Genomic DNA, 25,558 nt, shown 5'->3' with positions numbered 1-25,558 from the left:
GCCAGCCACAACTTCATTCGTGACACGATGTGCGGGCCTTCTGTTGCCCAATTAATCTTTAAAATTGAGTCAAGCACTGAGATTTTTCCGGCCTTGAAAAACAACTTCGTTATTCCCAGCTTGTATGCATCCATAGGTACTTGGAATGCCCACAAAATCGCCGTGATGAGTGTGGGGTCACTCTGATTTGCGAACAGCCGTTGTGCATCAGGCGGCATAAACTTTTTGTAAGCGCCAACCAGCTCGCTGTAGCTAACGCGGGTAGGAAGGCCCACCTTAAGAACCTGAGCAGTTTGCATGATACCTTGGCAACGCAGCTGACCCACGACATAACGAGGGTCGAACATACCTACGCGCATAAGAGCGTTGGGCTTGATGCAGCGAATAAAGTTACAACGCGTTGCGTCCAGGGTATCCACAAGCTCTTGCATTTGGTTCGAAAATTTAGCGGCTACACTTTTCGTCAGTTTTCGCTTTCCCGGGCGGCTATTGTCAGGCTCCTGATGAAAAAATGCAGGTACTAATGTGTTTGACGAACCCGAAAAGAGATTCGACATATCGGCAGGAATTGAGTCATTGTTCTTGTCGATAAAGGCACCGATCGTGTAGCTCACAGCACCAGCAAAGTGCCTTACGATAAACATATGTTCCATGTCCTTCGGATGCGGACGCGGAAAGTACGGGTGCTTTGAATGCTTTGAGTGCAAAGTGCGCAAAAATTTGGCGTCACTAGGCTGCGGATTCATAGCCTCTGCGTCCAACAAGGACAATATACCGTTAGGCTTAGAAGCAATAAGATCAACACATTCGCGATTGTCAGGCCATTTAATTTTTCCCACTGTGATTCCTTCTCGCTTGTAAAGCTCCATTTCGGCAATAAAAACTTGATTATTGAAAGTTGCCTGGAGCACCTCATTCGTGTAATTAATAAGTAATTGCTCAAAGTCGTTGCGCTGAAATGACTCAAAACCAAAGATATCCAGCACACCTATATACGGCAGCGGGTCAGGATCGTGACCCAAAGACGAATTAACTTGCTTGATGACCCAATCAAACATCCGGCTGTAGAGCGCCTTGGCAATGGCATCGCGCGCGTACACGGCAGCCTGCTCATTACGGCGAACAGTATACGTTTCTTCACGTGTAACTATATCGCGCGTCAATATCACCTTCCACAAGTCCTCTTCCTTGACACCTAATAATCTGGATGCGACGACTATAGCACGCTTCGCGGATTCTTTCTCAATGACAGCAGCTTCACCCTCGGGTGTATCTTCTTCAGCAAATTCAATGTTACCGAGATGGAGCAGACCTGCAATCACCGAAAAAATAACATGCTGAACCTGCTCATTGATACCAACGCAGCTCAATCCGCGCACCACGGCTTCAAAGCATGCCTGGTCATCCGTCTCCTCAGCTACGTAGCACCCGCTCTGATTGAGGTAGCAAAAATCCTCGGGCTTCGTTAATTGAAACTCCTGACGAGCAGCGGATGAGGCTCCGGCCAGTAGCTGATAGAAGATGTGAAAGTTACGTTCCCCATCCACTTGATAAACAAGGCGCGACTTTTCCAGAAGATACGTCTCGACAAAAGCACCAGCAAGTTTAAATTCGCCGTTCGCGGTAAACTGAAGCTTCATAAATTTGCCAAAACGGGAGGAGTTATAGTTCCGCAAAGTCTTTGCGTTACCAAAAGCTTCAAGAATAGGGTTCTGTTCAATCAGACGGTGATCCAGCGATGTGCCGTGCTCCTGTCGAGTCTTCGACATGCTTTCAATCTCTTCTCCGCGCGCCTTTTTACCGTACAAACCGCGCGTAGTCAAATGTCGCAGCACAATTTTTGACGACTCTGTCTTACCTGCACCACTTTCGCCACTGATGACGACCGATTGGTTGGTAGGTTGATCGGTGCCCGAATTATAGACCATTTGTTGATAGGCCATTTCCGCAATTGAATAAGGATGTGGCGAGCTGCCAGCACTATTAACAACCTCGCTAATGCGGGGATTTGGAAGATCACGCAAAGGGTTGACAGCGATTAGCACATTGGCCATAAAAGTGTAGGGCTTCTGTCCAGTCCCGTCGCCACCATTAAGCTTGCAGCGCTCCTCTAAGTTGTGCAGAACACCTGCTTCGTGTATGAAATAAAGAGACGTCATATCGTCGGCTTCGCGAGGATTTTGGGGAAGGGCAAGACTCCGGTCCACCTGCTGGATCTTGCCGGCATGAGTGCGCACCGTCACCTTCAACCCGCCAATTGCCATGACAGTGGCCTTGTCCCACACGCGTTCGTTGCCCGGAATCCATATAACTTGGCCCACTTCCACCGGTAGAAGCTCCATATCAGCATCGGATTTCGAAGCCTGACGAGCAATCGGCAGGGGTGTCGACATCGTAGAGTAGCGATTATCCGGCGCACACTTACTCAAAGATGCGTATACAAGATGTGACCCTAAACTCTTCGAGAAATCAGAGCAGGCCCGAGCAACCCAGGCGTCAAAGGCAAGGAGGCTTGAAGTGACAATGAGAAAGAATTTGAATCCCCCCTCGAACCTGACCTCATTAACGACAGAATGCGATTGGCTTATTTTGACGAATCAAAAAAAGAGCAATTTGTTATAGTCTATCCAAACCAGCTTGCGTGGTCGTAACTGTCGATCCTACGAACAGCAAGGGGACGATGAACATCACGGCGAACATGGTAGCGAGGAACGCTAACATCCTTCAATCGGAACATGTGTGTCATGGTTGTTGCATTTATAAAGAGGCTATACTGTAGCTACAGGTTACATTACCAAGTGGACAGTAAGATTTGGTCTAAAATTTAAGCTTACTCTGGCCGAACATCCATGAAAATTCACATACTCTACAGGTTTGCTGGGACCTGTCACTTAGATTAGGGCCGTTGCAAAGCGCTCCAATCGCTTCCGTCGTTTCTCTTCAAGCTACATGTAGAAGCAGGATAAACAGAAGATCGTTAGAGCCGTTGTCTGATTGTATTAGCCCCGGATAATTCAGCCAGACTACGACAAAGTCATGAGCTTCGCACGTACCAACTCGCTAGTCTCCAGTCCAAAACGCTTGGCACGCTCTAAACGTCGTTTTTCTTCAACATTTAAGCCAAAGCGCTCAGCCCTCGCCTCCTTTTTCTTTTCAAGCTATGACGCCAAACGAAGAGCGACACAAAATCATTGTTAGTCCCTCCACGACAGACCTGACGTATGCGTTACGTACTGTGTCTTTTGTTTCTATTTGAAATCGCTCCGCTCTTTTAAGTCGCTTTCCATTCTCCTCATCCGCCACTTTAAAGGTAGATTTGTGTAAGACTTTTCTCAGTATACATTTTGATGCAAAGCACGCACCTGCGCTGGGGAGATGAAAACGTTTCGCGCGTAGGGCCTATCACGTCACATTAAAAAGATTTCTTGATAAGTGGTCCAAATTTACACAGTCTTATGCATTCATATACATAACTTACTTTCTTGTCGACAAGGCTCAAAGGGATGCCATACTTGGCAGCACGGGCTGCACGTTTGACCTTCTCCGTCATAGGCTGGGAAGAGGTTCCCATGTCTGCCTCATTTCCCTGTGTTCTATTCAGTTTAACCTGATTCGTGTCCGACTCAGGGACAACAGCACCTGCAACAGGATCACTCTCCACGTTGTCAATTTTCTCAACGGGAGTAGTCGTAGCATTTTTGGCGAAAGGCTCGGCGTTTTCTACGAAGGATTGACTATATGACTTCGTGCCTTTTGATGAATCCTGCATCGATGCAACGCCGGCAAGTGAATCTTTCTTTTTCAAATCTGTCTTCTTTGTCTGCTTGGGACTTGGTGCCTTCAGCTCCTCCATTTCCTGCGCCTCGCTACCAAATTCTTCTTCGTCAAGTGCTAATTCTAAGCGCTGAATCAGCTCCGTCTTAAGTCCATTAAAGCTTAGCCCACGCGACTCTAGCGCTGCCCGCAGCTCGCTCACTTTCATTTTTTTCGGATTCATCGGTGTTGCGCTAGTCATGAGTCAAATGTGAAGATTAGTGGGTCAGGAGAAATCCTTCAGACCACCTACCCAACCCAATATTAAGAAGAGGTTTATCCACTTTACTAAAACAAAATGTCATTTTGAAATAGATTCAAAAAAATTTTATGATTCATATCAACAATAAAGCTCAAATAGCAGAATATCTATCGAAGTACAAAATATTTGTTGATGTATAATGTAATACAAGTAAGGAGGATCAAATGATAGAAAGAATAGGGTGTTCGTGATGGCACGATTGATTTTAATTCTTCAAAAATCTGCGAACCGGAAATCAGAAGCATAACAAGCAGCTTCTCGTTTGTGTGAATATTGTCTGCCGTAAAATTTGAGTATATGCGCTACAATCAGTAATGTTCGGTACATATTTTCATGGGAGCTTACGCGGCAGCGTAACGAGCTAGGAACAGCATATCAGCGGTCGATTGCCTAGTATCGTTTTGAAGCCGTAAACTGCTTAGTCCACTGATCCATGTCAATAGGATGCGATTCTTCTGAAGCGGAGCTGTCTTCCTGCCACACTTTGATGGTCTTATCCGCCTCGCAAGTGATGAACCGCCTGCAACAACGCACACCACAAAATATGATCACATACATTGCGATAAAAAAATTTCTACATGCGGACACGTACAGGCCCGTCTTGTCGAACGCCGATGCAAAAATTCCAGTTTCACTGTCTAACGATCCAGGCTGCGCTTTCGTCGTATCGCTTTGGAAGCAGTATCCTGTCTGGTAGTCCCAGAATCGCATGGATCCATTGTCTCCACATGAAACCATCACACCGTCCTGGTTTATTGAAATGGAGTTGATAATGGCATTGTGTGTCGAAAAATTGCGCAAAAAGCGACCTTCTTTCGCCTCCCACTTTTTCATATTGTCGGCAGCGCCCGACATAAATGTATGGTCCTACAAACACAGGGTAAGCATCTGAAACTGCAAAAAAAATTATTAATGAGCAAGACTTACAGTTAGGGACTTTGTGACTGCGCGAATCGCCTTCTTGTGATTCGTCAGAGTTGTCATCACCTTACCGGCGGAAAGGTCCCACAACTACAGGAACGCATATATAAAGTTAGGCGTAAAACGGAGATACTAATTGACGTCATAGTCTAAACGCAATTATACCTTGATTGTGCTATCACTTGAGCCCGTGATGATCTGCGGGTCGGTTGCTTGCGTCTCCACAGTCCACACAGTACCTTGGTGACCTGAAAGCACGTGAATTTGGTTTTTTGTTCGCATATCCCATACCTACCGATAGCAATAAAAGTACATCATTTCTTGTGCCCAAGACATGCTAATGACATTTTGTCTAATTCTTACACGTGCGACAGCATCGCGACCACCAGTGACGAGAACATCAAGTGTAGGGTGCACCTTAAGTGAGAAGACCCCCGACAGATGGCCATGGTAGCTGCGTATGACTTTATTGCATTCAAGGTCCCAACAAAGCACTTTTTTGTCTTCTCCAGCCGAGAATAGGTACGGATGACGCGGACTTACCTCAAGACCTCGAATCGCATTAATGTGACCCGTAAGGGTGAGCTTGAGCTGACCCGATGCCAAGTCCCATACCTTTATAGTCCGATCGGCAGATCCAGTGACAAACCAATCATTTGTAGGATCTACGGAGATAGAGCGCACCCAGCCAAGGTGCCCTGCTATAACACGCTTGAGCTTCCAAGGAGCGTGCCACTTAGGCTTTGGCACCTCAGTCGCCCGGCGACGAACAATTGCGCGTGACCCGAATTGAGCCCTCGTCTCTGTATGCTTGTTGTATTCTACAACTGCCGAAGTCATGTTTCCGTTGACACCGGAGGCCATACTGCTGTGATTAAGCACACTTGAAATTAGCATGTTATACAACGCAGATGTATGTCTGGATCCGGGGACAGTTACTGTACCACACGTACAGTTTTCGCTTTTTAATTGCCAGCTCCTTCTCGGCCTCTTTCGCCACTTGATCCACAAACGAGGGCTTTTCTGTCGGAAGTGATCCTTCGATGCCGATTGAAATACCTGGTGCTGAAGGAACTGGGTGGCCACTCATGACAACATCTGCCGCAACTGGGACAGAATCAGAGGCCAGAAGCGTAGCAGCTTCTATTGGCGTAGATGTCGGATCAACAGCCCCAGTCGCAGTCTTGTTTTCCAGTAACGCTTCAGGAACCTCCAGCAAATAAGTGTCATTCAATTTGGTACGCACACGCACTTTTTTGCTATTAAACGATAAGTACACATATTGTTATTGACTAATTGATCGGCACGTGTAGTGCTAGTCATACCTAGGTGCGTAGTCATAAACAAACGAGACGTTGCGCTTGGTAAGTGCAAAAAATTCTGCCGTTCGAAGCACCGATGTTTCGATGTTCTGCTGCACTTCAGCTGCAGTGGATAATTCAATTAACGACTCACGTGCACCCACAATCTTCGCCATCGTTCCTGACTTTGGTTTTGCAAGTGATATTTTTCACTAACCCAGCTTGATAAAATTTTAAGTATCACTTTAGAATAAAAGCAATAGAATTATTGATAGCCTTTGTATTTGATCGATGAACTCGTCGAGTCAAATCTTTTTTGTGAAGGGTGCACGGCAGCCCCGTTACAACGGGTAGCACTTATCATCATCATGGATAGAAAAGGATATGTTCGCCAATCTGTTCTCGATATAACGAGGTACACTTGCTAGGCTGAAAGAAAGTTTCGAGCATCTGGAGATGATTATCAGCTACGAAATTGTGCGGGTGAGACACCTCACGATATGCCTCAACAAGGCGTCTGTGGCAGCACAAGTCACTCTAACAACTCCAACAGTGTTACCGCTGGTGCTGTGCATCCAGTCCTTCGAGGTTAGGAACAAAAAATATTTTTGTTCGTAAAAAGAGGTTGAGATGGTCATAAATTCGGCAGAGCTCCAACCTGAGTATCAACGCGCTGCTCTAGCGGTATGACAGGCACACTGGAATGGGCACTTACTAGATAGATCTATCGAAGAGGCATTTTCAAAAGGGAAATTGTCTGTGCGACAGATGTCACAGTTTTACCGCCTAACCTGGCGTATCGTGTGCAATTGAAATTCTTGGTCAACGAGAAAACTAACGAACTATGACCAGAGTTAAGTGCTCGTCGCCAGGGTGGCGGCAGACCCTCTTTCAGAGACGGTAACGGTTATCGTCAGTCCAGCTCGTATAAAACCTTCCGCGACTACCCTACCCGTTTAGAGAATACAACGGGTTTCGCATTCAATGATGAGCGCAGCGTTTGTGCCGCAATGGTCGATTTGATGTGCAAGGTGGAATCCATTTGAGTTCAATATTATCCCATCAGAACCAAAGCTACTTTTGTAAGGCGAATAATAAAAGTTATTTTAATTCATTCTTCATTTTTACAAGAAATTTTTAATGTTTTTCATTACATTTTACGTCAATAAAATTCACAGTGAAGCTCAAGCAAAAAAGACCAAGTAGAAATGTTGTCATGCAAGATGCTGTTAGCGATTTCTTAAGAGTAATCTCGGACTCGATTTTGGTTTCAATTAACCAATATCATTAATATACCAAGCGTTTCATATATATAGAAAGCAATTGCCATTCAAAAAATAAATAAAAAGTAGAAACAAAAATTGCTTAGAAACCACGCGCCATACTGCGGCGACTTTCATAGCTCCATGTCCAGCTTGGCCATCTTGACCAAGAGTCCATCTTGCTGGTAGAACAAGCGCATAGCGTAGTCCCCGATCATTGCACTTATGGTGCCATTGACACGCATAAGCAGTCCACCTGTCAGCGAATGAATGATGACCGCGATGGTTTCTGGGTTTAAAAAGCTTTGAATTTCGGCGCTTAAGCATTGACCAGCTGACGCACGTGGACACAAATGAACACGTTCGCTGCATTGAAAGCCCTGGCAACACGAGAAGCAGCTGTTGGTTTTTGCAGGAATAAATATCGGATTGAGCGATGCAGGAGCGAAACGCGCGAGAGAGTTGGCGAAGTACGTTTTGCACATTAGTACGCCACTATCTAGAAAAAACACAAAAGTAAACTTTTTCAGGTAGCATATTTTTTAGCGTACATACCTGAAACTTGATCCTTACATGGGAAGATCTCCAAGTCCACATCGGTTATTGTGATACTTGCACTAAACGGATTCCTCAGCTCGAGCGAGGCCGGTATTCGCGTTAAATGAAAAAGAGACGGAATGTAAAATAGCGAAGAGGTCACAAGTGTCGGTGTCGCTGGGAACAGATCACCTAAAGTAGGCAAGACAGTAGGGATTGCCAAAATCTTCATTGCAGGCTGAAGAAGGTCTAGCGAGGTACTATTTACGGAACCTTTAATTGCAATCTGTATCATATGCACCCAAGTGTCAATCGCAAGATCAGTAAAATTGCACTATCACAAATAATTAATATCAGACCTCCTGACCACCACCATGAGTAAAGTAGCCACACACGAAATTCGAAAGAAATTTTTTTGCGGCAGCAAGATCTTTTGTCTGAGGATTAAATACAAACTCTCCACTGAGAACAGTACGTTGGCCGCAGCACTGAAGACTGAAGTCTAAAATCTTGGCAGAACCCATCCATGCTCCAGCGGAAAAAACGTCCAGTACAAGCGAACCCAGCTTTGTCTGCACGACCGAAGGGTTTTGCAACGAAATGTTCATTGTCATCACTAGTGATGATAATGATCCTCGCTGAATGTCGACACCAAGAATCTGGACCGGTGGTCGACGAAAAGAGTCCATACCGGGGATAAGAGGTTCACCTCGTACTGGAACTTTGCTGAGGGCTAGCACCCCCATTCTCGTCTCAACATCTGGAAAAGCTCCTTCATTGGCAGCAATATCACTAGCCAATTTCATCATGATGCTCGTATTCTGGGTGAGCAAATTCCCAATGAAAACAGTCATCTCGTTAACCTCTTGGTAATTGTCAAATCCAATTGAATAGAAGTGGGTCATATTTAAACGAAAAGCTCCATCATTCGTCTGATTGAATTCACATGCTTCTCTATCAGATACTAATGACCCAAGATGATCGCCATGCTCGTTTTCCAGACTAAGCGTAATTGACAAATTTAAAATTTTTAATGGCATATTGATCGAAGTTGGCATCTTCACCTTCGCACTCATATCAGTGCGAACCTGCATACGCGTATTGGTCAACATGTTCCTCTCACTAGGCGGAGCCTCGTCCAAAATAACATCAAGTTGTGTCATGTTTATATTTCTTATCATATTGAAACTATTTTCGACTCCAGGAAAGCTTGCCCCGACTGTCAATCCTAATATTGCCTTTTCCATCCACACACAGCCGGCATATTGAATACCCGTGATTGTAACAGCAACTTGAGAGCTTCGACCTTGCAAATAACGAGAGAAAAGTTCTGCCACCGCAGCACTCACTAGTCCAGCTGCATTTTTAGCTGGCTTCAGATGGCCATACATTTTTAAATGATTTTTACCTGGGATCAAGTTCATTTTACCATGAAGCACTCCGAATTTCTCTCGAGGCGACCTCAGACTTAAATCCATCATAAGATTTCCAATGGCTACTTTAAATGCAGACGGGTTGCGAATTTCAATTTGTGTTTCTAATGGCTCTTCATGTTCGGACGCACTGCCAGTTCCTGGTAACGTAAACCTCTTAACCGTCATGTCTTGGAAGTTGTTCATCCCATTCAGCAAAGCAGTGGTGCGAAGAGGCAACCGAGAAAGTTTAAGCGTTCCTATGTAGCCAAAACCAACAACAGTGATACTAATTGAATATACAATAAAAGATTCGTTTAGCCGTACCTAGAGCGCCACTGCATACCACATCTATCTCGCCAGCAAGAGTTAGTACTATTGTGTCCTTAACGATAGATGCGCGAACGAATTTGCCAAACGCATCTCCCTTATCCGCTAAGTCGAGCTCCGTTAGACAATCGACAGAAATATTGCTTCGACCCACCAATTTTCCATTGATGATGTCGACGGACACAGTTGTCAGTATTCCTAGTGCCACATCCGCATCTTTAAGACTGACATTCATATGCACATTCGTGATATTCAATGGCGAGTTGGGTCCTAAAGGACTCGAAGCCTCTACCAAGACGTCTGTGTTAAGCTGCACAATATCGTTCTCTTTGCCTTCTTCGGGGGCATGCAATTCGATACCGCGAAAATATAGTTTTTCAATCAGCGGCTCTTTTTGTGGTGGCAATAAGCTTTTAATCGTAAGATTCTTCATCGCTTCGTTGAACAATTCCACCGAAGTCGCTTGAAATTTACACGTCACTACTGTCAGCTCAGCGGACACGTTGCTTAAATACTTGGATATCAATTCGCTTATAGCGTTTGAATTGTTGCCCAGCATTTCACCGTGTAGTTCCATCAAATTATACCCCACTTTCATATCCATTATTCTCTGCAGCGATGCACAGTATGGATGTGATGCTTGACCGTCTGCAACTGGTAATCCCGTATCTGCTGGCGTCGTTAAGTGCGCTACAAGTGTCTCAGGTCCTAGTTTTGGATAGTAAGCCTGAAGACATAACGCTCCTATCGGTCTGATAGTCGTGACCGACGGGTTGCGTACGCATGTCTTAATGGTCGCAAAGACTTGTTTTGGAGTCGAGTGCTGCATCTCCACACCTACAATCTGCAAATCTTGTAGGCCGCCCATTCCTTTAAATGTCATCGATTTATTAAGCGGAACTTTTAATGCACTTAGCGTGACCAGACCTCCGAGCAATCGAACGTGGATATTTAATAAGCTGGAGATTTCATATTTTACACTGTTGCGTCTCAGCATTTCCCCTGCAAATCGATCCCACGCCTTTTTGTCTTGAATGGAAAGGGTCGAGTTAGAAAATTTTTGATGGTTAATGCCGTAGGTTATGGTCATTGAGGGAGCTCGAAATGTGCCAACATGGAGGCCGTCGTAGTTTATGGTGAACATGGTAGGCTCTACTGTCGCCGGAAATGAAGACGCTGCTTTAAGGCTCAAACTGAGATTAAGCGTTATAGAATCCAATTGTGGTCGACTTAGATCCATCCTCTCAATGTGCATGACGGAGTCGTTTATGGCCTTTGCGGCGATGCGTGAGACCTGGCTGGAAACGATCAAGTATGAGAGGCCACACAGCAGCAGAACGGAACTCAATATGGCTGCCAGGCGACGTCGATACCACGGCTTATTTGAACGTTTTCTTATGCCATAGTCTCGCTCATCTACCTTCAACAAAGGCTGTTGCGCAGTGATGCGCTCATCTAATTCCAGTTCATCTTCCATCTTTATCAGACAAGTGAGCGAAAAGTCACTACCATGAGGGGATTTTATATTTGTAAAAATTCAAGTTGTAAAAATGCGGTCGAGTGCCGATGTCGATAGCGACGTCGCGAAGGAGTGCAAGGACGAAGAGTCTTGTGACGATCCGGGATATCCTGTAGGGGCTACACTGGTGGCACGCTGGATGGGGACAGTCGAGCGCACATGCGTCGTGATTGATCGCAGTGCGTAGTATGAAACTTCATTCTGTGCTTTGACAAAAGATTGTACGAATACTAATATACAATTTTTACAGCTGCTTTGAGCAACGAACGCTTTAAATATTACGTGCACTGGCATGATGTTCGTGACTAATTCATGTTGATATATGTTGTTTGGACCAATCGATGTTAATGTTATCTCTTGCAGTTTAATCGCCGGATGGACGAGTGGATCAATGAGCACGAAATTGTGCGCCGAGGTACTGATGAGGAAGCATTGAAGCTGCAAGAGAAAGATGCAAAGGAGAAAGAAAAGGAGCAACACGCAAAAAACCGCAGCAAGAGTAAGGCAACCGGTTCAGGAGACAAGAAGGACGTAATGGTAGCTCCAAGTAACGATGCCTCAGCCCGTACTCGAGGGCAAAAGCGGAAGACACCAGATGATCAGGATTTTGTACCTCAAGAAGAAGAACATGACGAACACGAAGGCATGGATGCTGCAAGTATTCGAGAACACGAGGAGGTTACTAAAGTTAAGGTGGGTGGATTGAGCTGCTCAGGAAGATTAGTATCTACAATGAAGATAAGACTGGTTAGAATGTGCGATCTGTGGAGATGGGACGCTTTCGGATGGCAGCATGGTATTTTTCACCTTTTCCAAAAGAGTATTACCCGAACGGGTCAATTGATTGTGTACGTTGCAACGTAATGGCGTCATGTCCAAATGCTTACCTGCGGTTTAGCTATATTTCTGCGAATTTTGTATGGCATTTTTTCGTTTTAAACGCGAGCTGAGATTGCATCAAGAGCGGCGAATTTGTAATCGCGTACGTGCGCTTTGTCGGAAACTGTGGTTTTTCTTCTAATCACTACCGCTTCACTCTCATTTTAGCACCCCCCGGGTAATGAAATCTATCGGTATGACAATGTGAGCGTCTTTGAAGTGGACGGTGCCATCTCCAAAGTCTACTGTCAGAATCTCTGCTATCTTGCCAAGTATGTCGTGTCGTATTCAAACATGAGATACATTGGCATTAAAGAATTTTTCATGCATCACTAAAGGTTGTTTCTGGACCACAAGACGCTCTACTACGACGTTGACCCATTCCTTTTCTACATTATCTGTGAAGTTGACTCGCGAGGATTCCATCCAGTTGGCTACTTCTCTAAAGAGAAATATTCTGAGCTGGGCTACAATTTGGCTTGTATACTAACGTTCCCATGTCACCAGCGAAAAGGCTATGGTCACTTTATCATTCAACTTTCGTACGAGCTTAGCAAGAAAGAGGAGAAGGTGGGGTCACCCGAAAAGCCACTATCGGACTTAGGACTTGTAAGCTATCGAAGCTATTGGACACGTGAGCTGCTTCGCATATTGCGTGATTATCCCGAAAGGGAAGTGTCCATAATGGAACTTACTCGGGTATGCTGAATTTATGTATTCTTCATTTCTGTCTGTGCCTTACGTCTTCGTTGCTGCTTTTAGTTGACGTCTATCAAGAATGAGGACATCATCGCTACGCTGCAGCACCTTAACATGATCAAGTATCTTGGTGGACAGTATGTCTATGTCGTACCAACACAGATTATAGATGCTCACTTGACGAAGCTAACAACAAAAGGTCCACAAGTCGTTACTGAGAAATTGCATTGGGCGCCACTCCATTTGGACATTAAGCGCGATAAATGGTCGCTGAAAGCAATGACAGCCGAGAAGGAGGATTAGATTGGAAAGGCACCAATAGTAATCAGTTTGTGTTGATAACATGCGTTGGTGTTGTTAGTTGTTTATGTTTGACTTCAATTGAGATCCCAGATCCAGTCCTTTGCGCAGTATATGCTATCACCTCTATCAAGCAAAGCAAAATTTGTGCCTTAGCGACTTTGTCGACTCTATCTGAATCACAATGTCAGCTGCCTACACATATATCTTAATAATTCTCGAAGCAGAAGCATTAAAGTTGTGAAAGCGTTGTCCATGAAGTAAACTTTGTGGTGGTAGTCTAAGCTACCCACTGATCTCAAAACTTTGATAGCTTGCTGCCACTGTAATTTAGCGGCCATCGGCCAGAGGAAGGTAGTCTGCCTTGTGCACTGAGCATTTGTTGATGACACTTATTGTGATGTAAATGATAGGTAGTTACCTAAACTTTATGACGATGCGTAGTGCATCTCACAATCTCTAAATGTATAAACTTGTTCATATTATTTCCTCTCTCTTACTTGCTCTGGGTGTCCACTGTCGACAGGCACGTACTCAACGACACAAACGGCACTAGACATCAACTTATTATTCCATTTTCTGGCAAGCCAGCTGGAAATCTTGCTTTTGCGACGTAGTCATCTCATTCTGCACGGATTGGAGAACATTTGTAAGCCCATTTCCCTGTAGCGATTTGAAGCACTGCAGATGAAACCATTCCATCAACATGAATCCTTCGACGTGGATGAACATGAGCCCAAGTTGCCATTCGCCCTTAGCGATGCAGTTGGAGCAAACTTGACACGTCGTAGTGGAGATAGGAGCGACACGAGCGACGGCTTGATCACATCGACTCCATGAATTACTTAAACGCGGGCTTGTGCCAACTTGTGGTCTTTGTGAAAGGTCCATTTGGATTGCCATTTTGCTAAATTTTAAGCTGAGCGTCAAGATGGTAGACGAGAGAAGAAATGTGGAAGAGAAATTCGAGGCAGATTAAAGCACAGTGAAATGAAGGACTTCACAACTGTAAAAGAAAATGTTGCTGGCTTGCTGACAACGTGATGTTGCAAACTGAAGATGGAAATGCTTTTGAAGAGTATGAGCTGCTGAGGCGATGACGAATTTTTCCAGAGACTTGTATTCCTCGTGGCTGCTGATTTCGATGTTCGGCGCTGGATGTCTTGATTTGGTGGCAAAATGCGTTGTGCTACTACAGGAACGTCTCGTTTTGAGAATCTTATATTTACAGCCGGTTTGGTTGCCGTGGTTATATAAAATAGACGATCTTGATCGTCTGCTTGCATACGATAGTACGAACCTTTACCGACTACATTGCTACATTGACCGAACATGAGCAACAAAACAGAAGATTTATTAAGCAAAATAATGCATGGGCAAGCGACTTCTTCACCCCTAATATCTGCCTTTGCTCTTGTTTCTTCAGCTGGTATTGAAATGCTGTCAATGGTATTTAATACACCGTTCAATTTACCGGCTGGCACCGTGGCTGTCGTGCTTACTCCACAACTAGCCCTGTTGACTGACCGTCCGCATGAAATGGGTTCCGGTAAAAATTTTGCTGCCTTTGTAAGAGCAGAGCGCTCGCTTTCTTCAAATCTGATCCCTGGATGATCCCTTTTTGCAGAGAGTACAGCACGAATCGCAAAAAAATGGTTTGCCTTGCAATTGTCGAGCTCAACGGACCATGCTGGGAAAGCCCTTTGACTGCAATCTTTCTGCAAGACTCCCTATATCATATCGATAGTTCTCTATTTTACAAGATTGGTTTTCAAGCATGGTTTTCCAGCATCGGTCCATTAAACATTATACAGTAAAACCTGTCTAAATTAAACATGTTGGGACTGGGGGGCAGTGTTTAATCTAGAAAGAGTTTTAAATTAAACAGGTTTAATTTAGACAGGTTCTACTGTATGGTGCCCAACATGGATCTATATCTTTTGATCAAATTAGATTAGAAAGGGTTTTAAATTAAACAGGTTTATTATAGACAGGTTCTACTTTAGTCGAAGACTACAAAAAAAGGCTTCGAGGAAACGACTGGCGTAGATTAAGCGCTTATACACCAATAATCTCTCACATTTTGTCAATCGCTCAGACTTTTTTCGAGAGTATACAATTCTCATACAAATTGGCATGGTAGATTATGCCATACGAGATGCACACACAAAGTTAAATAAATACTCTTGCCCTTATAAATGGTCTATATGACTCTTCAGCGATTTTTCAAAACCAGATGGCTCGTCTGGTAGAGAACACAAGGGCGACAAAATTTTGCCACACCAGGACATCAACATTTTTAAGAGACATTAATGGGATTACATAGGGAAGACGCGGTATGTAGAGATTGGGCAACGTATTGATATCAGAAATACTCTTTAATTCGTTCATCGAAACGAATTATGATCTTTTCAGCCTATCGTTGAGGGCAAGACTTGACGATGGGTCGAGGCTTTGGGCGTATTGGCAATATAGAAGTGCTCGACGACTCGAATGCTAACAAAACTTACGTCCTTGAGCTCAACCAAATCATTTGACAAGCATATTGTAAAATAGCAATTTGTTTTCCTAAGCAATGACCCTTCGCTCGTCGCCAGTATTTAATCACGACCGGGAAACTAGTGAGAGGCTTATTAATGTCCATCTTGTCGGATTCACTCGCTCACATGAAGTCATCCGTACTGCTGCCATCTTCCTGTGTGTCCAAATGCACCGCACGAAAGCGCTCGTTGCTATCGCGAATCTCATCCTCACTATCATCATATCCCACCGTCTCCGCGTCAGCGTCTACGTCCACAGTTTCGGCAACCAGGTCAGACGGAGGTGCACTTGGAGCTAGCGACTCCTGATCATGGTCGACGAAGCCACTCCCTGTTAGTAAACCATCGGTAGAGTCCGCAGCGTCTCCATCCCCATCCAGTGCCGCCACAGTCGAGCTGTAAAGACGCACAGTGGGCGCAGGCGGTTTGGCCTTGTCGTTTTTAGCCCAAATCTTCCATCCATCTATCGGTGGAAACTCGTCATCAATGTGCGACTGGACAAAGTAAAAGTCCTCATCTGACATAGTCCCGAGCAAGTTCTTGTTTGGAGAGTACGAAATGTACCAGCGACGCGCCTTACTCGGCATGCAACACCGAAATAGCGTGTACTCGATGTCGCTTTTGACACAAGCATATGTTAAGCAATTGTCGTGGGTGTGAGATGTGCTAATGTAGACACCATTAACAGCAGTGTAACCAGCGCCTTCTACTACATACCGTCGCTGTTCCTCCTGATATGGAATACCCAAGGCTTCGCCCAAACTCCACAACACTTCAAGTTTTGCTGGCTCACGCTTTAATACCGACAGACGTCCACCAAGACTAGGCTGAAGCGACTCAAGACGCAACCACTCATACAGCCAATCCCACTTGCTTCGATGGTCGTCTAACCAAACACTGACTGCAGGTACGCGTGCTCGTAATTCCAACACAAGAACCAGCCGTCGGTATATGGAGAGAGAGACATGAGCGGTAGTCATATGGCGCGAGCGAATATTTTCTTGACTGTGTGACGAGCTAAGCAAGCCATAGTCGCTGTGACTCATTGCCACCTCGACAAGGTCCCTTTGGTAATCGCTTTTAAAACTTAGTACCCGCTGAACTGCAAGCGCACAAGCGTCTACAACAGGTTGTCCCTTCCATCCCGTCTCTGTACTCTGGAGGCAATTCAGAAGTGCACGCAATAATCGCAAGGATGTCGCGTTATCGCCCAAGCTTAACCGCAAAAGTAATTCACATGTCGTTTCTGCTTCTTCTTCGAGTGCTGAATCAAAAAACACATCATTAAGCAACGCACCACGACTTAAGGGACTTAGACCTTCAAGAATTTGAGCTCCAGTCGATAAATCTCCACTAAACAGCGAGTGTCGCTGAAGATCTTCACTGAAGCCAAATGCGCGTAGATCTTGTAATACTGATTTCGTCGAGGTGGCAGCCATGTCCGTATAGTACAGAATGAACCCATCAAGCTCTACCTGTGAGGTACCCGCTTTATCCTTCGTAGGGCCATTACCCCGCGAACCATACTTCGTTAGCATTTGCTGAGCCTGCTGCTCAACTGCTGGACTGTCAATAACACTGCGCAGAGTCACGGAAAAGATTTTTTTTAGCTCTTCAAGACCAAGGCCAGGATTGCCACTAGGGCTTTTTCGCGTCTGGTAGTCTTCAAAAATCTCGGTAAGTGCATGCTCTGCTTTTTCCGATAAGATTGTGCGGTGGGGATACTGTGTGCTGCTCTCCATAAGTAAAGGTTCTGTCATGCGCCGCGGTAGACCTAACATCGCAATAACCGCCTCTAAAAGATACTGGTAATCTGGTGACGCATATCGTGATGTCGTCGGATGCAACGTCGAGGACGGAAACGCATTCTTTAATGCGCTTGGGCCTCGATCACATAAAAAGAAATTAATTAGTCGTGCAATCATTTCGAGCTGCTGAAGCTGCATTCTTGCTATGTCGCTAATTTCTGCACAATTGCGCAAAAGCATGAAACACTCTTCCAGATGCGACTGCTGCATGATGGAGGTTTGATCTAAAAATGTAGCGATGGCCTCTAAAAATGTACGAATGGTAGCAGTATCAGCTACTGTCGCCACTTCCAAACTCACATTATCTAAAGTCGACTTTTCGACTTTTCGATGAGCCTCAAATGCAGTAAGAGCCCGCGAAACTAGGTGTACAAATGACTGACGGGCAATTGAGTCTGGGCATTCAAATAGAAACCCACGTAGCCAAAGAATGCATTTTGACGTCGATAATGCGGAGAAAAATCGTGCACAGATAGCTTTGGATCGTGTGAACTTGGACGCGAGAATCGTGATCCACCGCGCAATTCCATGCTTTTCGCGTGAATGAAGTAAGACACTCAGCACAAACTCGACACCAATTTCCGTTAGCGTCACTTGAATTTCTTCCTCAACGTTCACAGCTGACCCGGCTAACCCAGCTAGTGCAGTCGGTGCAGCTGGCGGAATCGACACATCATTCGCTTGTGGGGACGACGACGATGCCACAGGTATATCATTTTTTACTGCTGGGACTACATTATCTTTCATGTACTGAGAGTGAACCATCTCACGTAAAAATTCGTGGAATTCTACATCAAACAGATACGAATTCAGCAAGAACGCTTCGTTAGACTTCCACACTTCGGCTTCAAACTCACAGCGCTCTTCGTCTGGAGCCGCAACATGAGTAATTGCTTCAGTGTCAATTCCAGCTATAGTGCCTGGTGTCGCTACAGGCTCAATGGGAATAACTTTCTCGTAGAAAAGCATAAGCGCGTTGCTAAAAACTTCCATCTCCATTGCGTTGTTCGACCCGTGCCATGAGCGCCGTTGCACTCCTCCAAAACACTCAGCCTCGATGTTGACTGGATCAAATGGTGTCACGTCCTCATCATCATATTTGAACCATTTTTCAGACATGTGGTCATAAATGAAGGAATAGTAGTGGCCACCTTGGGCTACTCCTGAGTGCACAAGAATGCCTTTGAGTCGGTACTCGTAATTTGGGTCCAATTTGGCGCTACTTTTGTCATCGCGTTCAGTACTGTTTGGATCCGTTTTACTTTGCGGGGACGCAGCAAGAGTGATGCTTGACCTAGCTGACAATAAAGTGCGATTTGCTCGCGTATCACCGTTCACTTCCGCCATGAATTCATCAGAGTCACTTGAGTCATCAGATACCATGTCTTCCTCCATCGACGTTATCTCACGATCCTGCTGCAAATTTGATTTAGTCTCCTGCTCCTCAATACCCGCCTTAGAGTATGGTTTCATGCTCAAACGCATAGGGAACGAACACCGATTGTTCAACTTGACAGTTTCGAAAGTCGTGTAATCTAAATCGAAGCGCTTTAAGTGGAGAATGAGCAGATTGGGAAGTGAACCAAAGCACGTTCGCCTGACAGCCGCCTTCTTTGTAGCGCACAGCTCGCATTCTACCTTGTTGTCACCATCCATCAATTCGCCTTCAACAAACGCAGAGAGGGACTCCTCAATGCTTTCTTTTCCACGAATCTGCAACTCTAAACGAATAAAAGGTTCTTCGCGCTCGTACCGGTGTCCACAATCTTTTGGAAGCTTCTGAGAAATCAATTTTCCGCCAAGAACGTCCTGCAGACATCTCGTGCCTTGAGGTGTTGTTTTCAGTCCCGTTTCAAGTCGATCCAATAACTTATCACAAAATTCAGTCGCATCATTCTGTTGGTACACCGAAAATTCCAAGTTTAGGCAAGAGCAAGAGTCTACAAATGCCTTCGGATTGAAATAACGCATTTCAGTGTCACGTAAGTAGCAAAATGTGCGTTGAAGTTGACGTAGAACTTCCAAGGTTGCGTTAATACCCGTCAACTCCGGTTGCAAAATCACATAGCGACCATTTTCATTTCCTGGTCGTCCTTTTGCTAGCACAAAAGTCGCTTCGCCACCGTTCTCGTATCGCAGTGTATGCTGGCCCGTCGATGCATCGTACCCTATAACATTCGCTTCATAAACCCTGCCACCCAAGCATTCAAGGGCTACACGGCATCCTATCAAGCGCTCTGGGGACCTTTCAGCTTCTGCTTTTGATGGTTCTTGATAAATGGGGCGAGGTTCCACTTTGGCCCCTAACAATCCTTGCCGCAGTGTAGAGTGCATGAACAACTGCTGTAAAAATGAGTTCATATAGCAAGAACAGCCTTGATTTTTTAGCCCCACATGCTCGCCATTACCACGCGTTTCAATATTATTCTCTTGACCCCACTTACCACGAAGTGCATCACTCCTCGTAAAAAGATTTATCAGGCGGTCTTGTAAGTTACGCAAAATACTAGCGTTTGAAGAAATTGCACTTGCTAAAAGCTTGAATGCTGGGCGTCGAGTCTCCAGCGACACGCACAACGGACAGCGTCGGCGATCTTCGGATGGCAGCGTAAATAAACACTCCTCGTACACGACGTCTACGATGTCGGAAGCAATTTTGGCTCGTACATCAGCATGCACCACTAGCACCTCACGCAAGAACTCCATGAAGCCTATCAGTACTTCGCCTGAACGCTCGTTGCAAGCGAGAAATTTGCTTGAAAAACCAAAACGCAGCTTTGCCACGACAACCTGCGCCAGCGTTTCACAATAAAAAGATGACTTGCCGCGCTCAAGATGAGCTAATGAACAAAGCATGCGCGTATACTGGTCGCACGGGACGCTTACACTTTCAATATGATCTATGGATTGAATGCATGTCTCAAAGACCACCTCGGCTGCCGCGTCAGACGCCTTACAAACGGAATTTAACAATGAAAGCCATTGGTCCCGCACTTGGTCCGAATCAAACTTCGTAAATATATCGATAATTATTGTACGCGGCTCTAAAGCCTTTACGTACTTTACTGCTGCATCACTTACGATGGACACAATCGACTCAACGGTCTTGACAGCATCAAACAAGATACGATACGCCGTCTTTGTTTTCGGTGCCGTAACTTGAACCCGCGCAAATTCCGATACAACGAGCTCTGCAATTTTTTGAACCAACTGATCATAGTGACTTTGCTCTACAAAAATTTCAGCTTTTGAAGTCCCCATGTCCTCACATGATATAGTTGGCGATACACTCTCAGTAAATGTGTCATTTAAAGTGTGGCCATCTGCGGTAGCCGAAATTATTCCGTGATCATGGCCGGAGTCGAAAAGACAGAACTTTAGGATACGAAGCGCCACTGCAGCGCCCTCATTAAATGAATTTGCATGGAAGTTTGCGCGGATAAAGTACGAAAGAACTTCGTGAAACCCACCACCCAGAACAAAGCGCTGGCGATAAGTCTGCGCAAACGTTATTTTGGCAGTATCTGAAGGCAGTAAGAGCGCATCCATGATTTGTAGCGTGTAAATAGCCTGGTGTGATGATATACCCCTAACCAAAGATGACCAATCGGGCTTGCTGCTTAAGCATTTTTCGGATGGGGACTTCATATCAGTATCTCCCTCGCTTAACTCAAATGCGCCAATGCTAGAAACATGATTTAAAAGCTTTTCACTCGTAGGAATCTGCTTTAATAGGGCCCACAAAAGCTCGTGCACTGGATTACTCTCAACAATATCGAGGACACGGAACAAAATATCGAAGTACGGACCATTGCGAGCAATCACAATGCCAGGGTGCTGCTTAGATGAGGAAGTTGAATATGAAGTGGGCAACGAATTCATAACTTGATCCTGGTCCATCACAACGGAACTAGAGCGTGTCACAACCGTGTTGAACATCAGTACGCGCACTTCACTGGATTCCGTAATTTGCAGATCTGCCAGTGTCTTTTGGTCACCCGTGATTGCAGATCCCGATGAGAGTAATTTTGTTTGTTGAATTGGATGCCCCAAAAGCTTTTCAATCTGCTTGCGGAAATGCCATAACGTCTGATTCGAGTATGCGGATGTATGTATTGTTTGCACCGCGTTATCACGACTTGAGGCAACAGTGGCTGGAACACTTGCCCCGCTTGTATTGGATGAAGGAATTCGCTGCGCGACGACCCTAATCGTAAAGTACGCGCCACGACCATTAAGCCCATGTGGAACGAAGTTCTGCTTTTTGCGAGCGCTAGACACCAGTCCTGTTAACAAACACGAGCATTGCTGCACAAGCTTGAGTGACTCTGGTGTGCTCTCCTTAACGGTCGACAGTTGTTGAAATACACGCGCCAGGAAATCTTTTACGGAGTCATCCGATTCGCTCTTAGCCTCATGCGAAAGTACATCAGACGATCGATCATATACACGAAGAAGCTCATGCGTAGCCATTTCGGCTACTTCAAGTGGAGCTTCGAACGCGATACGCCACAAAGCATCAATTCCCAATAGCTGTGGTGAGTTGTTCTCCGATGGGCCATCAATTCGTTGCACCATCTTGAGTTGAGCATTTAAACCGACAAAGTAGGTATTAAAACATTTATAACCCATACATCCTAATGTCTTGAAATCGGTCTGCTTGCATAGGAGCTCGTTAAAAACGTATAAGCAAACGTCCAGATTAAATGCCGAGCTTATTGAGCCACCAACCATGTTTGGGCCAGGCGCTGTTCCACCTTGCCGCAAACTGGTCTGATTAAAAAATATTAGGCAGAATTCGCGTTCAGCCGGTGACGAAGAAAGTACTTGCCACAGCCGTTCAATTTGAGGGATAGTGAGCTCTAGTTTTAATGACTTGACGTGAATGTAGTGTATAAGTTCCAAGCGATGCCCAATAGCCGAACGATAAAATGAAGAGTGTTTTTCAGTATTTCGCGCCACAAATGTTGCGAGTTCGTCGAATAACAAACTCACTAATCCGTGCTCCAGATTAAGCGATTCCACTACAAGTCCGTGGTCAACTCGATACGAATCAATTAGAAATTTGAGCAGCTCCAACGCTTTGGAAGCCGTTGAATCCTTATTCGAGAGTTCTGCTGAGTTGACTGAAGTCGTTGTGCTTTTGCTGCTTGGCGTGGGGGAGATTAATGTGACAGGTCGCGGGGCTGACAAATCGGGTGCGACGTTGGACATCAAGCAAGACTTCTTTATTCCCTTGATACACTCGTTCAAGAACATCTTTCGCAGCGGCTCACCGAATTCGCTTCGTAATCCTTCTTGAAAAAAATCACGCAGACTTCTGCTAAGTCGAATGTTGGCGATGCTACAATGCATTTGTATTGACCAAAGCAGCTGCAAAATCGCTCTCGTAACATTCACGTTACGCTCCATGAGAAAGCTCGGTGAATTAGTTGCCAACCGCTGCAAGAATGAGATGAGCTCAGGAAAAGCCTCATATTTTTCTAAGCTGCGCAGTAGCGAGGCGTGAATAATTTCAATCAAATGCAACAGCAGTTCACTCGACAAGAAAGGCACCGTAGAAATAAGAAGGTTGTGAATTTCATGGACTAGAGTCTGGTCTTTTTGAATGCAAGACTGCCAGATTACATCAACACAGTGCGTATCTAGCTTGTTAGATTCTGCTAGAAATTTTACCAGCAACGCACTGCGCGACACGATCTCACGATGGATTCTATCACCAAAAATTTCGTCCAAAATACTTTTATCCACTACCCAAGCACTGAGAATGAAATCTAATCGAGTCTGGTCTTCATGGCCGTTCTCTTGAACGCTTTCCGCGATCAGCTCGGGAGCTGGGGCTTCCCCTTTTCCTGTAGGAATCCAATCGTGCGTCGGAGGTAGATATTCCTCGTATTGTGACTGATGCTGATAATAATCAATGTCTTGGTCGGAACCAGGCTGCATCTTGTCAGCCTCCGATATAAACCACCATTTTAATCCACTCTTCATTGTGCAACAAAAAAGCGTAAACACTTGACCTGTTTCTTGCTGTCGGAACACGTATGTTGCCGACGTCGTGTTGGCCTTTAACACGTAAACACCGTTAATAGCAGCTGTGCCAGCATTTCTAACAAAGTATCGCGGCGGGAAGGCTCGCGATGCTCGAGCACAATTCACAATCTGGTTAATTTGCTCCAGGCCAAAGAGTCGCAGCGGCAGCGACGTCGACTCAACGTACCTCTCTGTAATTTCAAGCCATATTGCATTTATGGCGTCAGGTGACACCACTCCTGCATCCACCAACCTCCGAATAATCCCAATTACAGCTCCCACAGCGTCGGTTGACTCTTTTTTTAAAACTACATCCGAGATTTTTGTGAAATAGGTCATAATTAACACAGAGATTTTAGTGCAAATCATTTCCGGCACCGATGATCGAAATTCAAGTAATGCCTGGAGCAAGACTCGGATATCCTCACTATCCATTGCAACTTCCAGTTCGTCGCCTTTGCAATGATTCTGCATTAAAAGCTCCAATGTGCTCAACAACAAGTGAAATCCATTCATCTCGCAAAACGCTTCAATGCATTGTGCTCGCACTTCCGGTGATCCAGGTACTTTGTTCCAATAACTGCCAATCATTGCCGAGGTGCGTAAATCCTTATAGAAAGTCTTTTTCTTGCTGAAAATCATAGTCAGCACTGGCAATGTCTGGAAATACTTACCTGCCTTCATCTGCGCAACCACCAGCGGCACTGCGAGCGATAGACACTGCGTCACACACGATTTTTCAAACGAGCCGATCTTGCTGGTACTGTGATAGCAAGAAAGAGCATTAAGACAACGCTTGACGTGACAAGGGGGCAAGTCAATAGGCTCAAATAGACAGCACGTACTGCTGATCAAGCATGATGCTGATGATCTTTTGAAATGAATCATCAAGAAATGCTTGGCTTTCGGGGTGATCTATGTGCTGATAGGCCGCATTTAGCACCTTAACAGCATTCTGCCAGCCTACCGTGGACTTATGGCGTAGATCGTCTCGCACCACGTGAAAAAGCTCAAGCTCTTCCTCCTCCATATCTCCAAATTGACCACTTGTGCTTTCTTGGCTCTTTTTTCTTCGCTTCTGACTGTCCTTGTCTTGAGCTGGAGTACGCTCCATTGAGCGCACGTGCAGCTTTTTTTCCTGACCGCCGCTGCTTGTCGAGAAGTTCTGATTGGCGCTGAGTGGGCCGGGTATCGTGCAGCCGGTCGCAAGGCTGCGGTTCCCCAGCCTAAATTTGCTGCTCCGACTTTGACTACGTGAATTACAGCCACCACTAGAGTTGCTACCGCTGCTGTCACTACTGCTTCGATGACGGCCGATTAAGTTGCGGCAAGCCTTCGACTTCTTTCCGTTGTAACGGCTGCTACGCTGAACGCTCTCCCGCTTCCGCCTCTTCTGGCTGTCTACACCTACCGTCCTTCCTCTGGGAATTTCTCCCTTCCCTCTGTAATCTCCTCTCGTGGCGGCGCTCTTCACGCGACGTGAAGAGGGCTGAGGGCAGAGTGGATGGGGACTCGCTTTAGCTTTTTTTCTTCGAGCAAGATTTTCACACGGGATAAATACCGAATAGACCTAACGGTTTGATTTACCGGTTTTGAGCACAACTAACAGAACAAAAACTATGAAGACTCTTTTTGAAGAAGCAAAGCGTCAAACGTAGTTTTTTGCTCAAATTAGTTGCCTCGCATGACGTCTATCTACAGCGATTTCTACACAGCCTGCTTTCTTCGTAATTGGTTCGACCTTTAACGCTTGGATTACACGATCGAATGCTGAGATTAAGCGCGTTAAAGTTGAGAAATACAGCCTTATTGCGCTCATCTGGTTAGATTGGCTACTAATATTCTCATCGCAACTCAGATGGAGTTTAAGTATTTATTTATTCAGAACAATACACACTTCACTTCATTATTACAAAAGTATCGCTTTTCGATCTCACTCTTC

The 25,558-nt window shown here is 45.3% G+C and overlaps 7 protein-coding genes across 7 annotated transcripts; 1 reads left to right on the top strand and 6 right to left on the bottom strand.

Annotated features, from left to right (window-relative positions):
• Positions 1-58: 58 nt before the first annotated feature.
• Positions 59-2,393, bottom strand: PHALS_00356 (myosin-like protein; the record flags this gene model as incomplete). Its single annotated transcript, XM_024730814.1, has 2 exons — positions 59-76; positions 141-2,393. The coding sequence occupies 2 exons, from the start codon at positions 2,391-2,393 to the stop codon at positions 59-61; spliced, it is 2,271 nt and encodes a 756-aa protein (XP_024572404.1).
• A 498-nt stretch (positions 2,394-2,891) lies between these two features.
• PHALS_00355 (Scaffold/matrix specific factor hnRNP-U/SAF-A, contains SPRY domain) lies at positions 2,892-4,015 on the bottom strand (the record flags this gene model as incomplete). Its single annotated transcript, XM_024730803.1, has 4 exons — positions 2,892-2,945; positions 3,054-3,158; positions 3,235-3,399; positions 3,479-4,015. The coding sequence occupies 4 exons, from the start codon at positions 4,013-4,015 to the stop codon at positions 2,892-2,894; spliced, it is 861 nt and encodes a 286-aa protein (XP_024572403.1).
• A 295-nt stretch (positions 4,016-4,310) lies between these two features.
• Positions 4,311-6,473, bottom strand: PHALS_00354 (Pleiotropic regulator 1; the record flags this gene model as incomplete). Its single annotated transcript, XM_024730791.1, has 9 exons — positions 4,311-4,352; positions 4,421-4,436; positions 4,491-4,595; positions 4,668-4,942; positions 5,003-5,086; positions 5,162-5,287; positions 5,360-5,864; positions 5,950-6,255; positions 6,322-6,473. 9 exons carry the CDS (start codon positions 6,471-6,473, stop codon positions 4,311-4,313), a joined length of 1,611 nt encoding a protein of 536 aa, XP_024572402.1.
• Positions 6,474-7,693: 1,220 nt separating this feature from the next.
• Positions 7,694-11,315, bottom strand: PHALS_00353 (Protein of unknown function DUF3712; the record flags this gene model as incomplete). Its single annotated transcript, XM_024730780.1, has 4 exons — positions 7,694-8,058; positions 8,115-8,382; positions 8,456-9,768; positions 9,836-11,315. The coding sequence occupies 4 exons, from the start codon at positions 11,313-11,315 to the stop codon at positions 7,694-7,696; spliced, it is 3,426 nt and encodes a 1,141-aa protein (XP_024572401.1).
• Positions 11,316-11,388: 73 nt separating this feature from the next.
• PHALS_00352 (histone acetyltransferase esa1) lies at positions 11,389-13,238 on the top strand (the record flags this gene model as incomplete). The annotated part of the gene is made up of 8 exons (XM_024730769.1): positions 11,389-11,536; positions 11,608-11,654; positions 11,721-12,050; positions 12,110-12,205; positions 12,256-12,339; positions 12,405-12,508; positions 12,575-12,935; positions 12,999-13,238. 8 exons carry the CDS (start codon positions 11,389-11,391, stop codon positions 13,236-13,238), a joined length of 1,410 nt encoding a protein of 469 aa, XP_024572400.1.
• Positions 13,239-13,584: 346 nt separating this feature from the next.
• Positions 13,585-15,022, bottom strand: PHALS_14934 (conserved hypothetical protein). Its single transcript, XM_036407615.1, has one exon. It carries the CDS (start codon positions 14,136-14,138, stop codon positions 13,803-13,805), a length of 336 nt encoding a protein of 111 aa, XP_036262985.1. The 5' UTR covers positions 14,139-15,022; the 3' UTR covers positions 13,585-13,802.
• Positions 15,023-15,897: 875 nt separating this feature from the next.
• PHALS_00351 (ubiquitin carboxyl-terminal hydrolase partial) lies at positions 15,898-24,730 on the bottom strand (the record flags this gene model as incomplete). Its single annotated transcript, XM_024730747.1, has 2 exons — positions 15,898-24,379; positions 24,462-24,730. The coding sequence occupies 2 exons, from the start codon at positions 24,728-24,730 to the stop codon at positions 15,898-15,900; spliced, it is 8,751 nt and encodes a 2,916-aa protein (XP_024572398.1).
• Between the last annotated feature and the right edge of the window lie 828 nt (positions 24,731-25,558).

The sequence above is a fragment of the Plasmopara halstedii genome (assembly GCF_900000015.1).
Source record: "Plasmopara halstedii genome assembly, contig: Scaffold_110, whole genome shotgun sequence".
Lineage (NCBI taxonomy): Eukaryota > Oomycota > Peronosporomycetes > Peronosporales > Peronosporaceae > Plasmopara > Plasmopara halstedii.
This window is presented reverse-complemented; position numbering and strand designations above follow the sequence as displayed.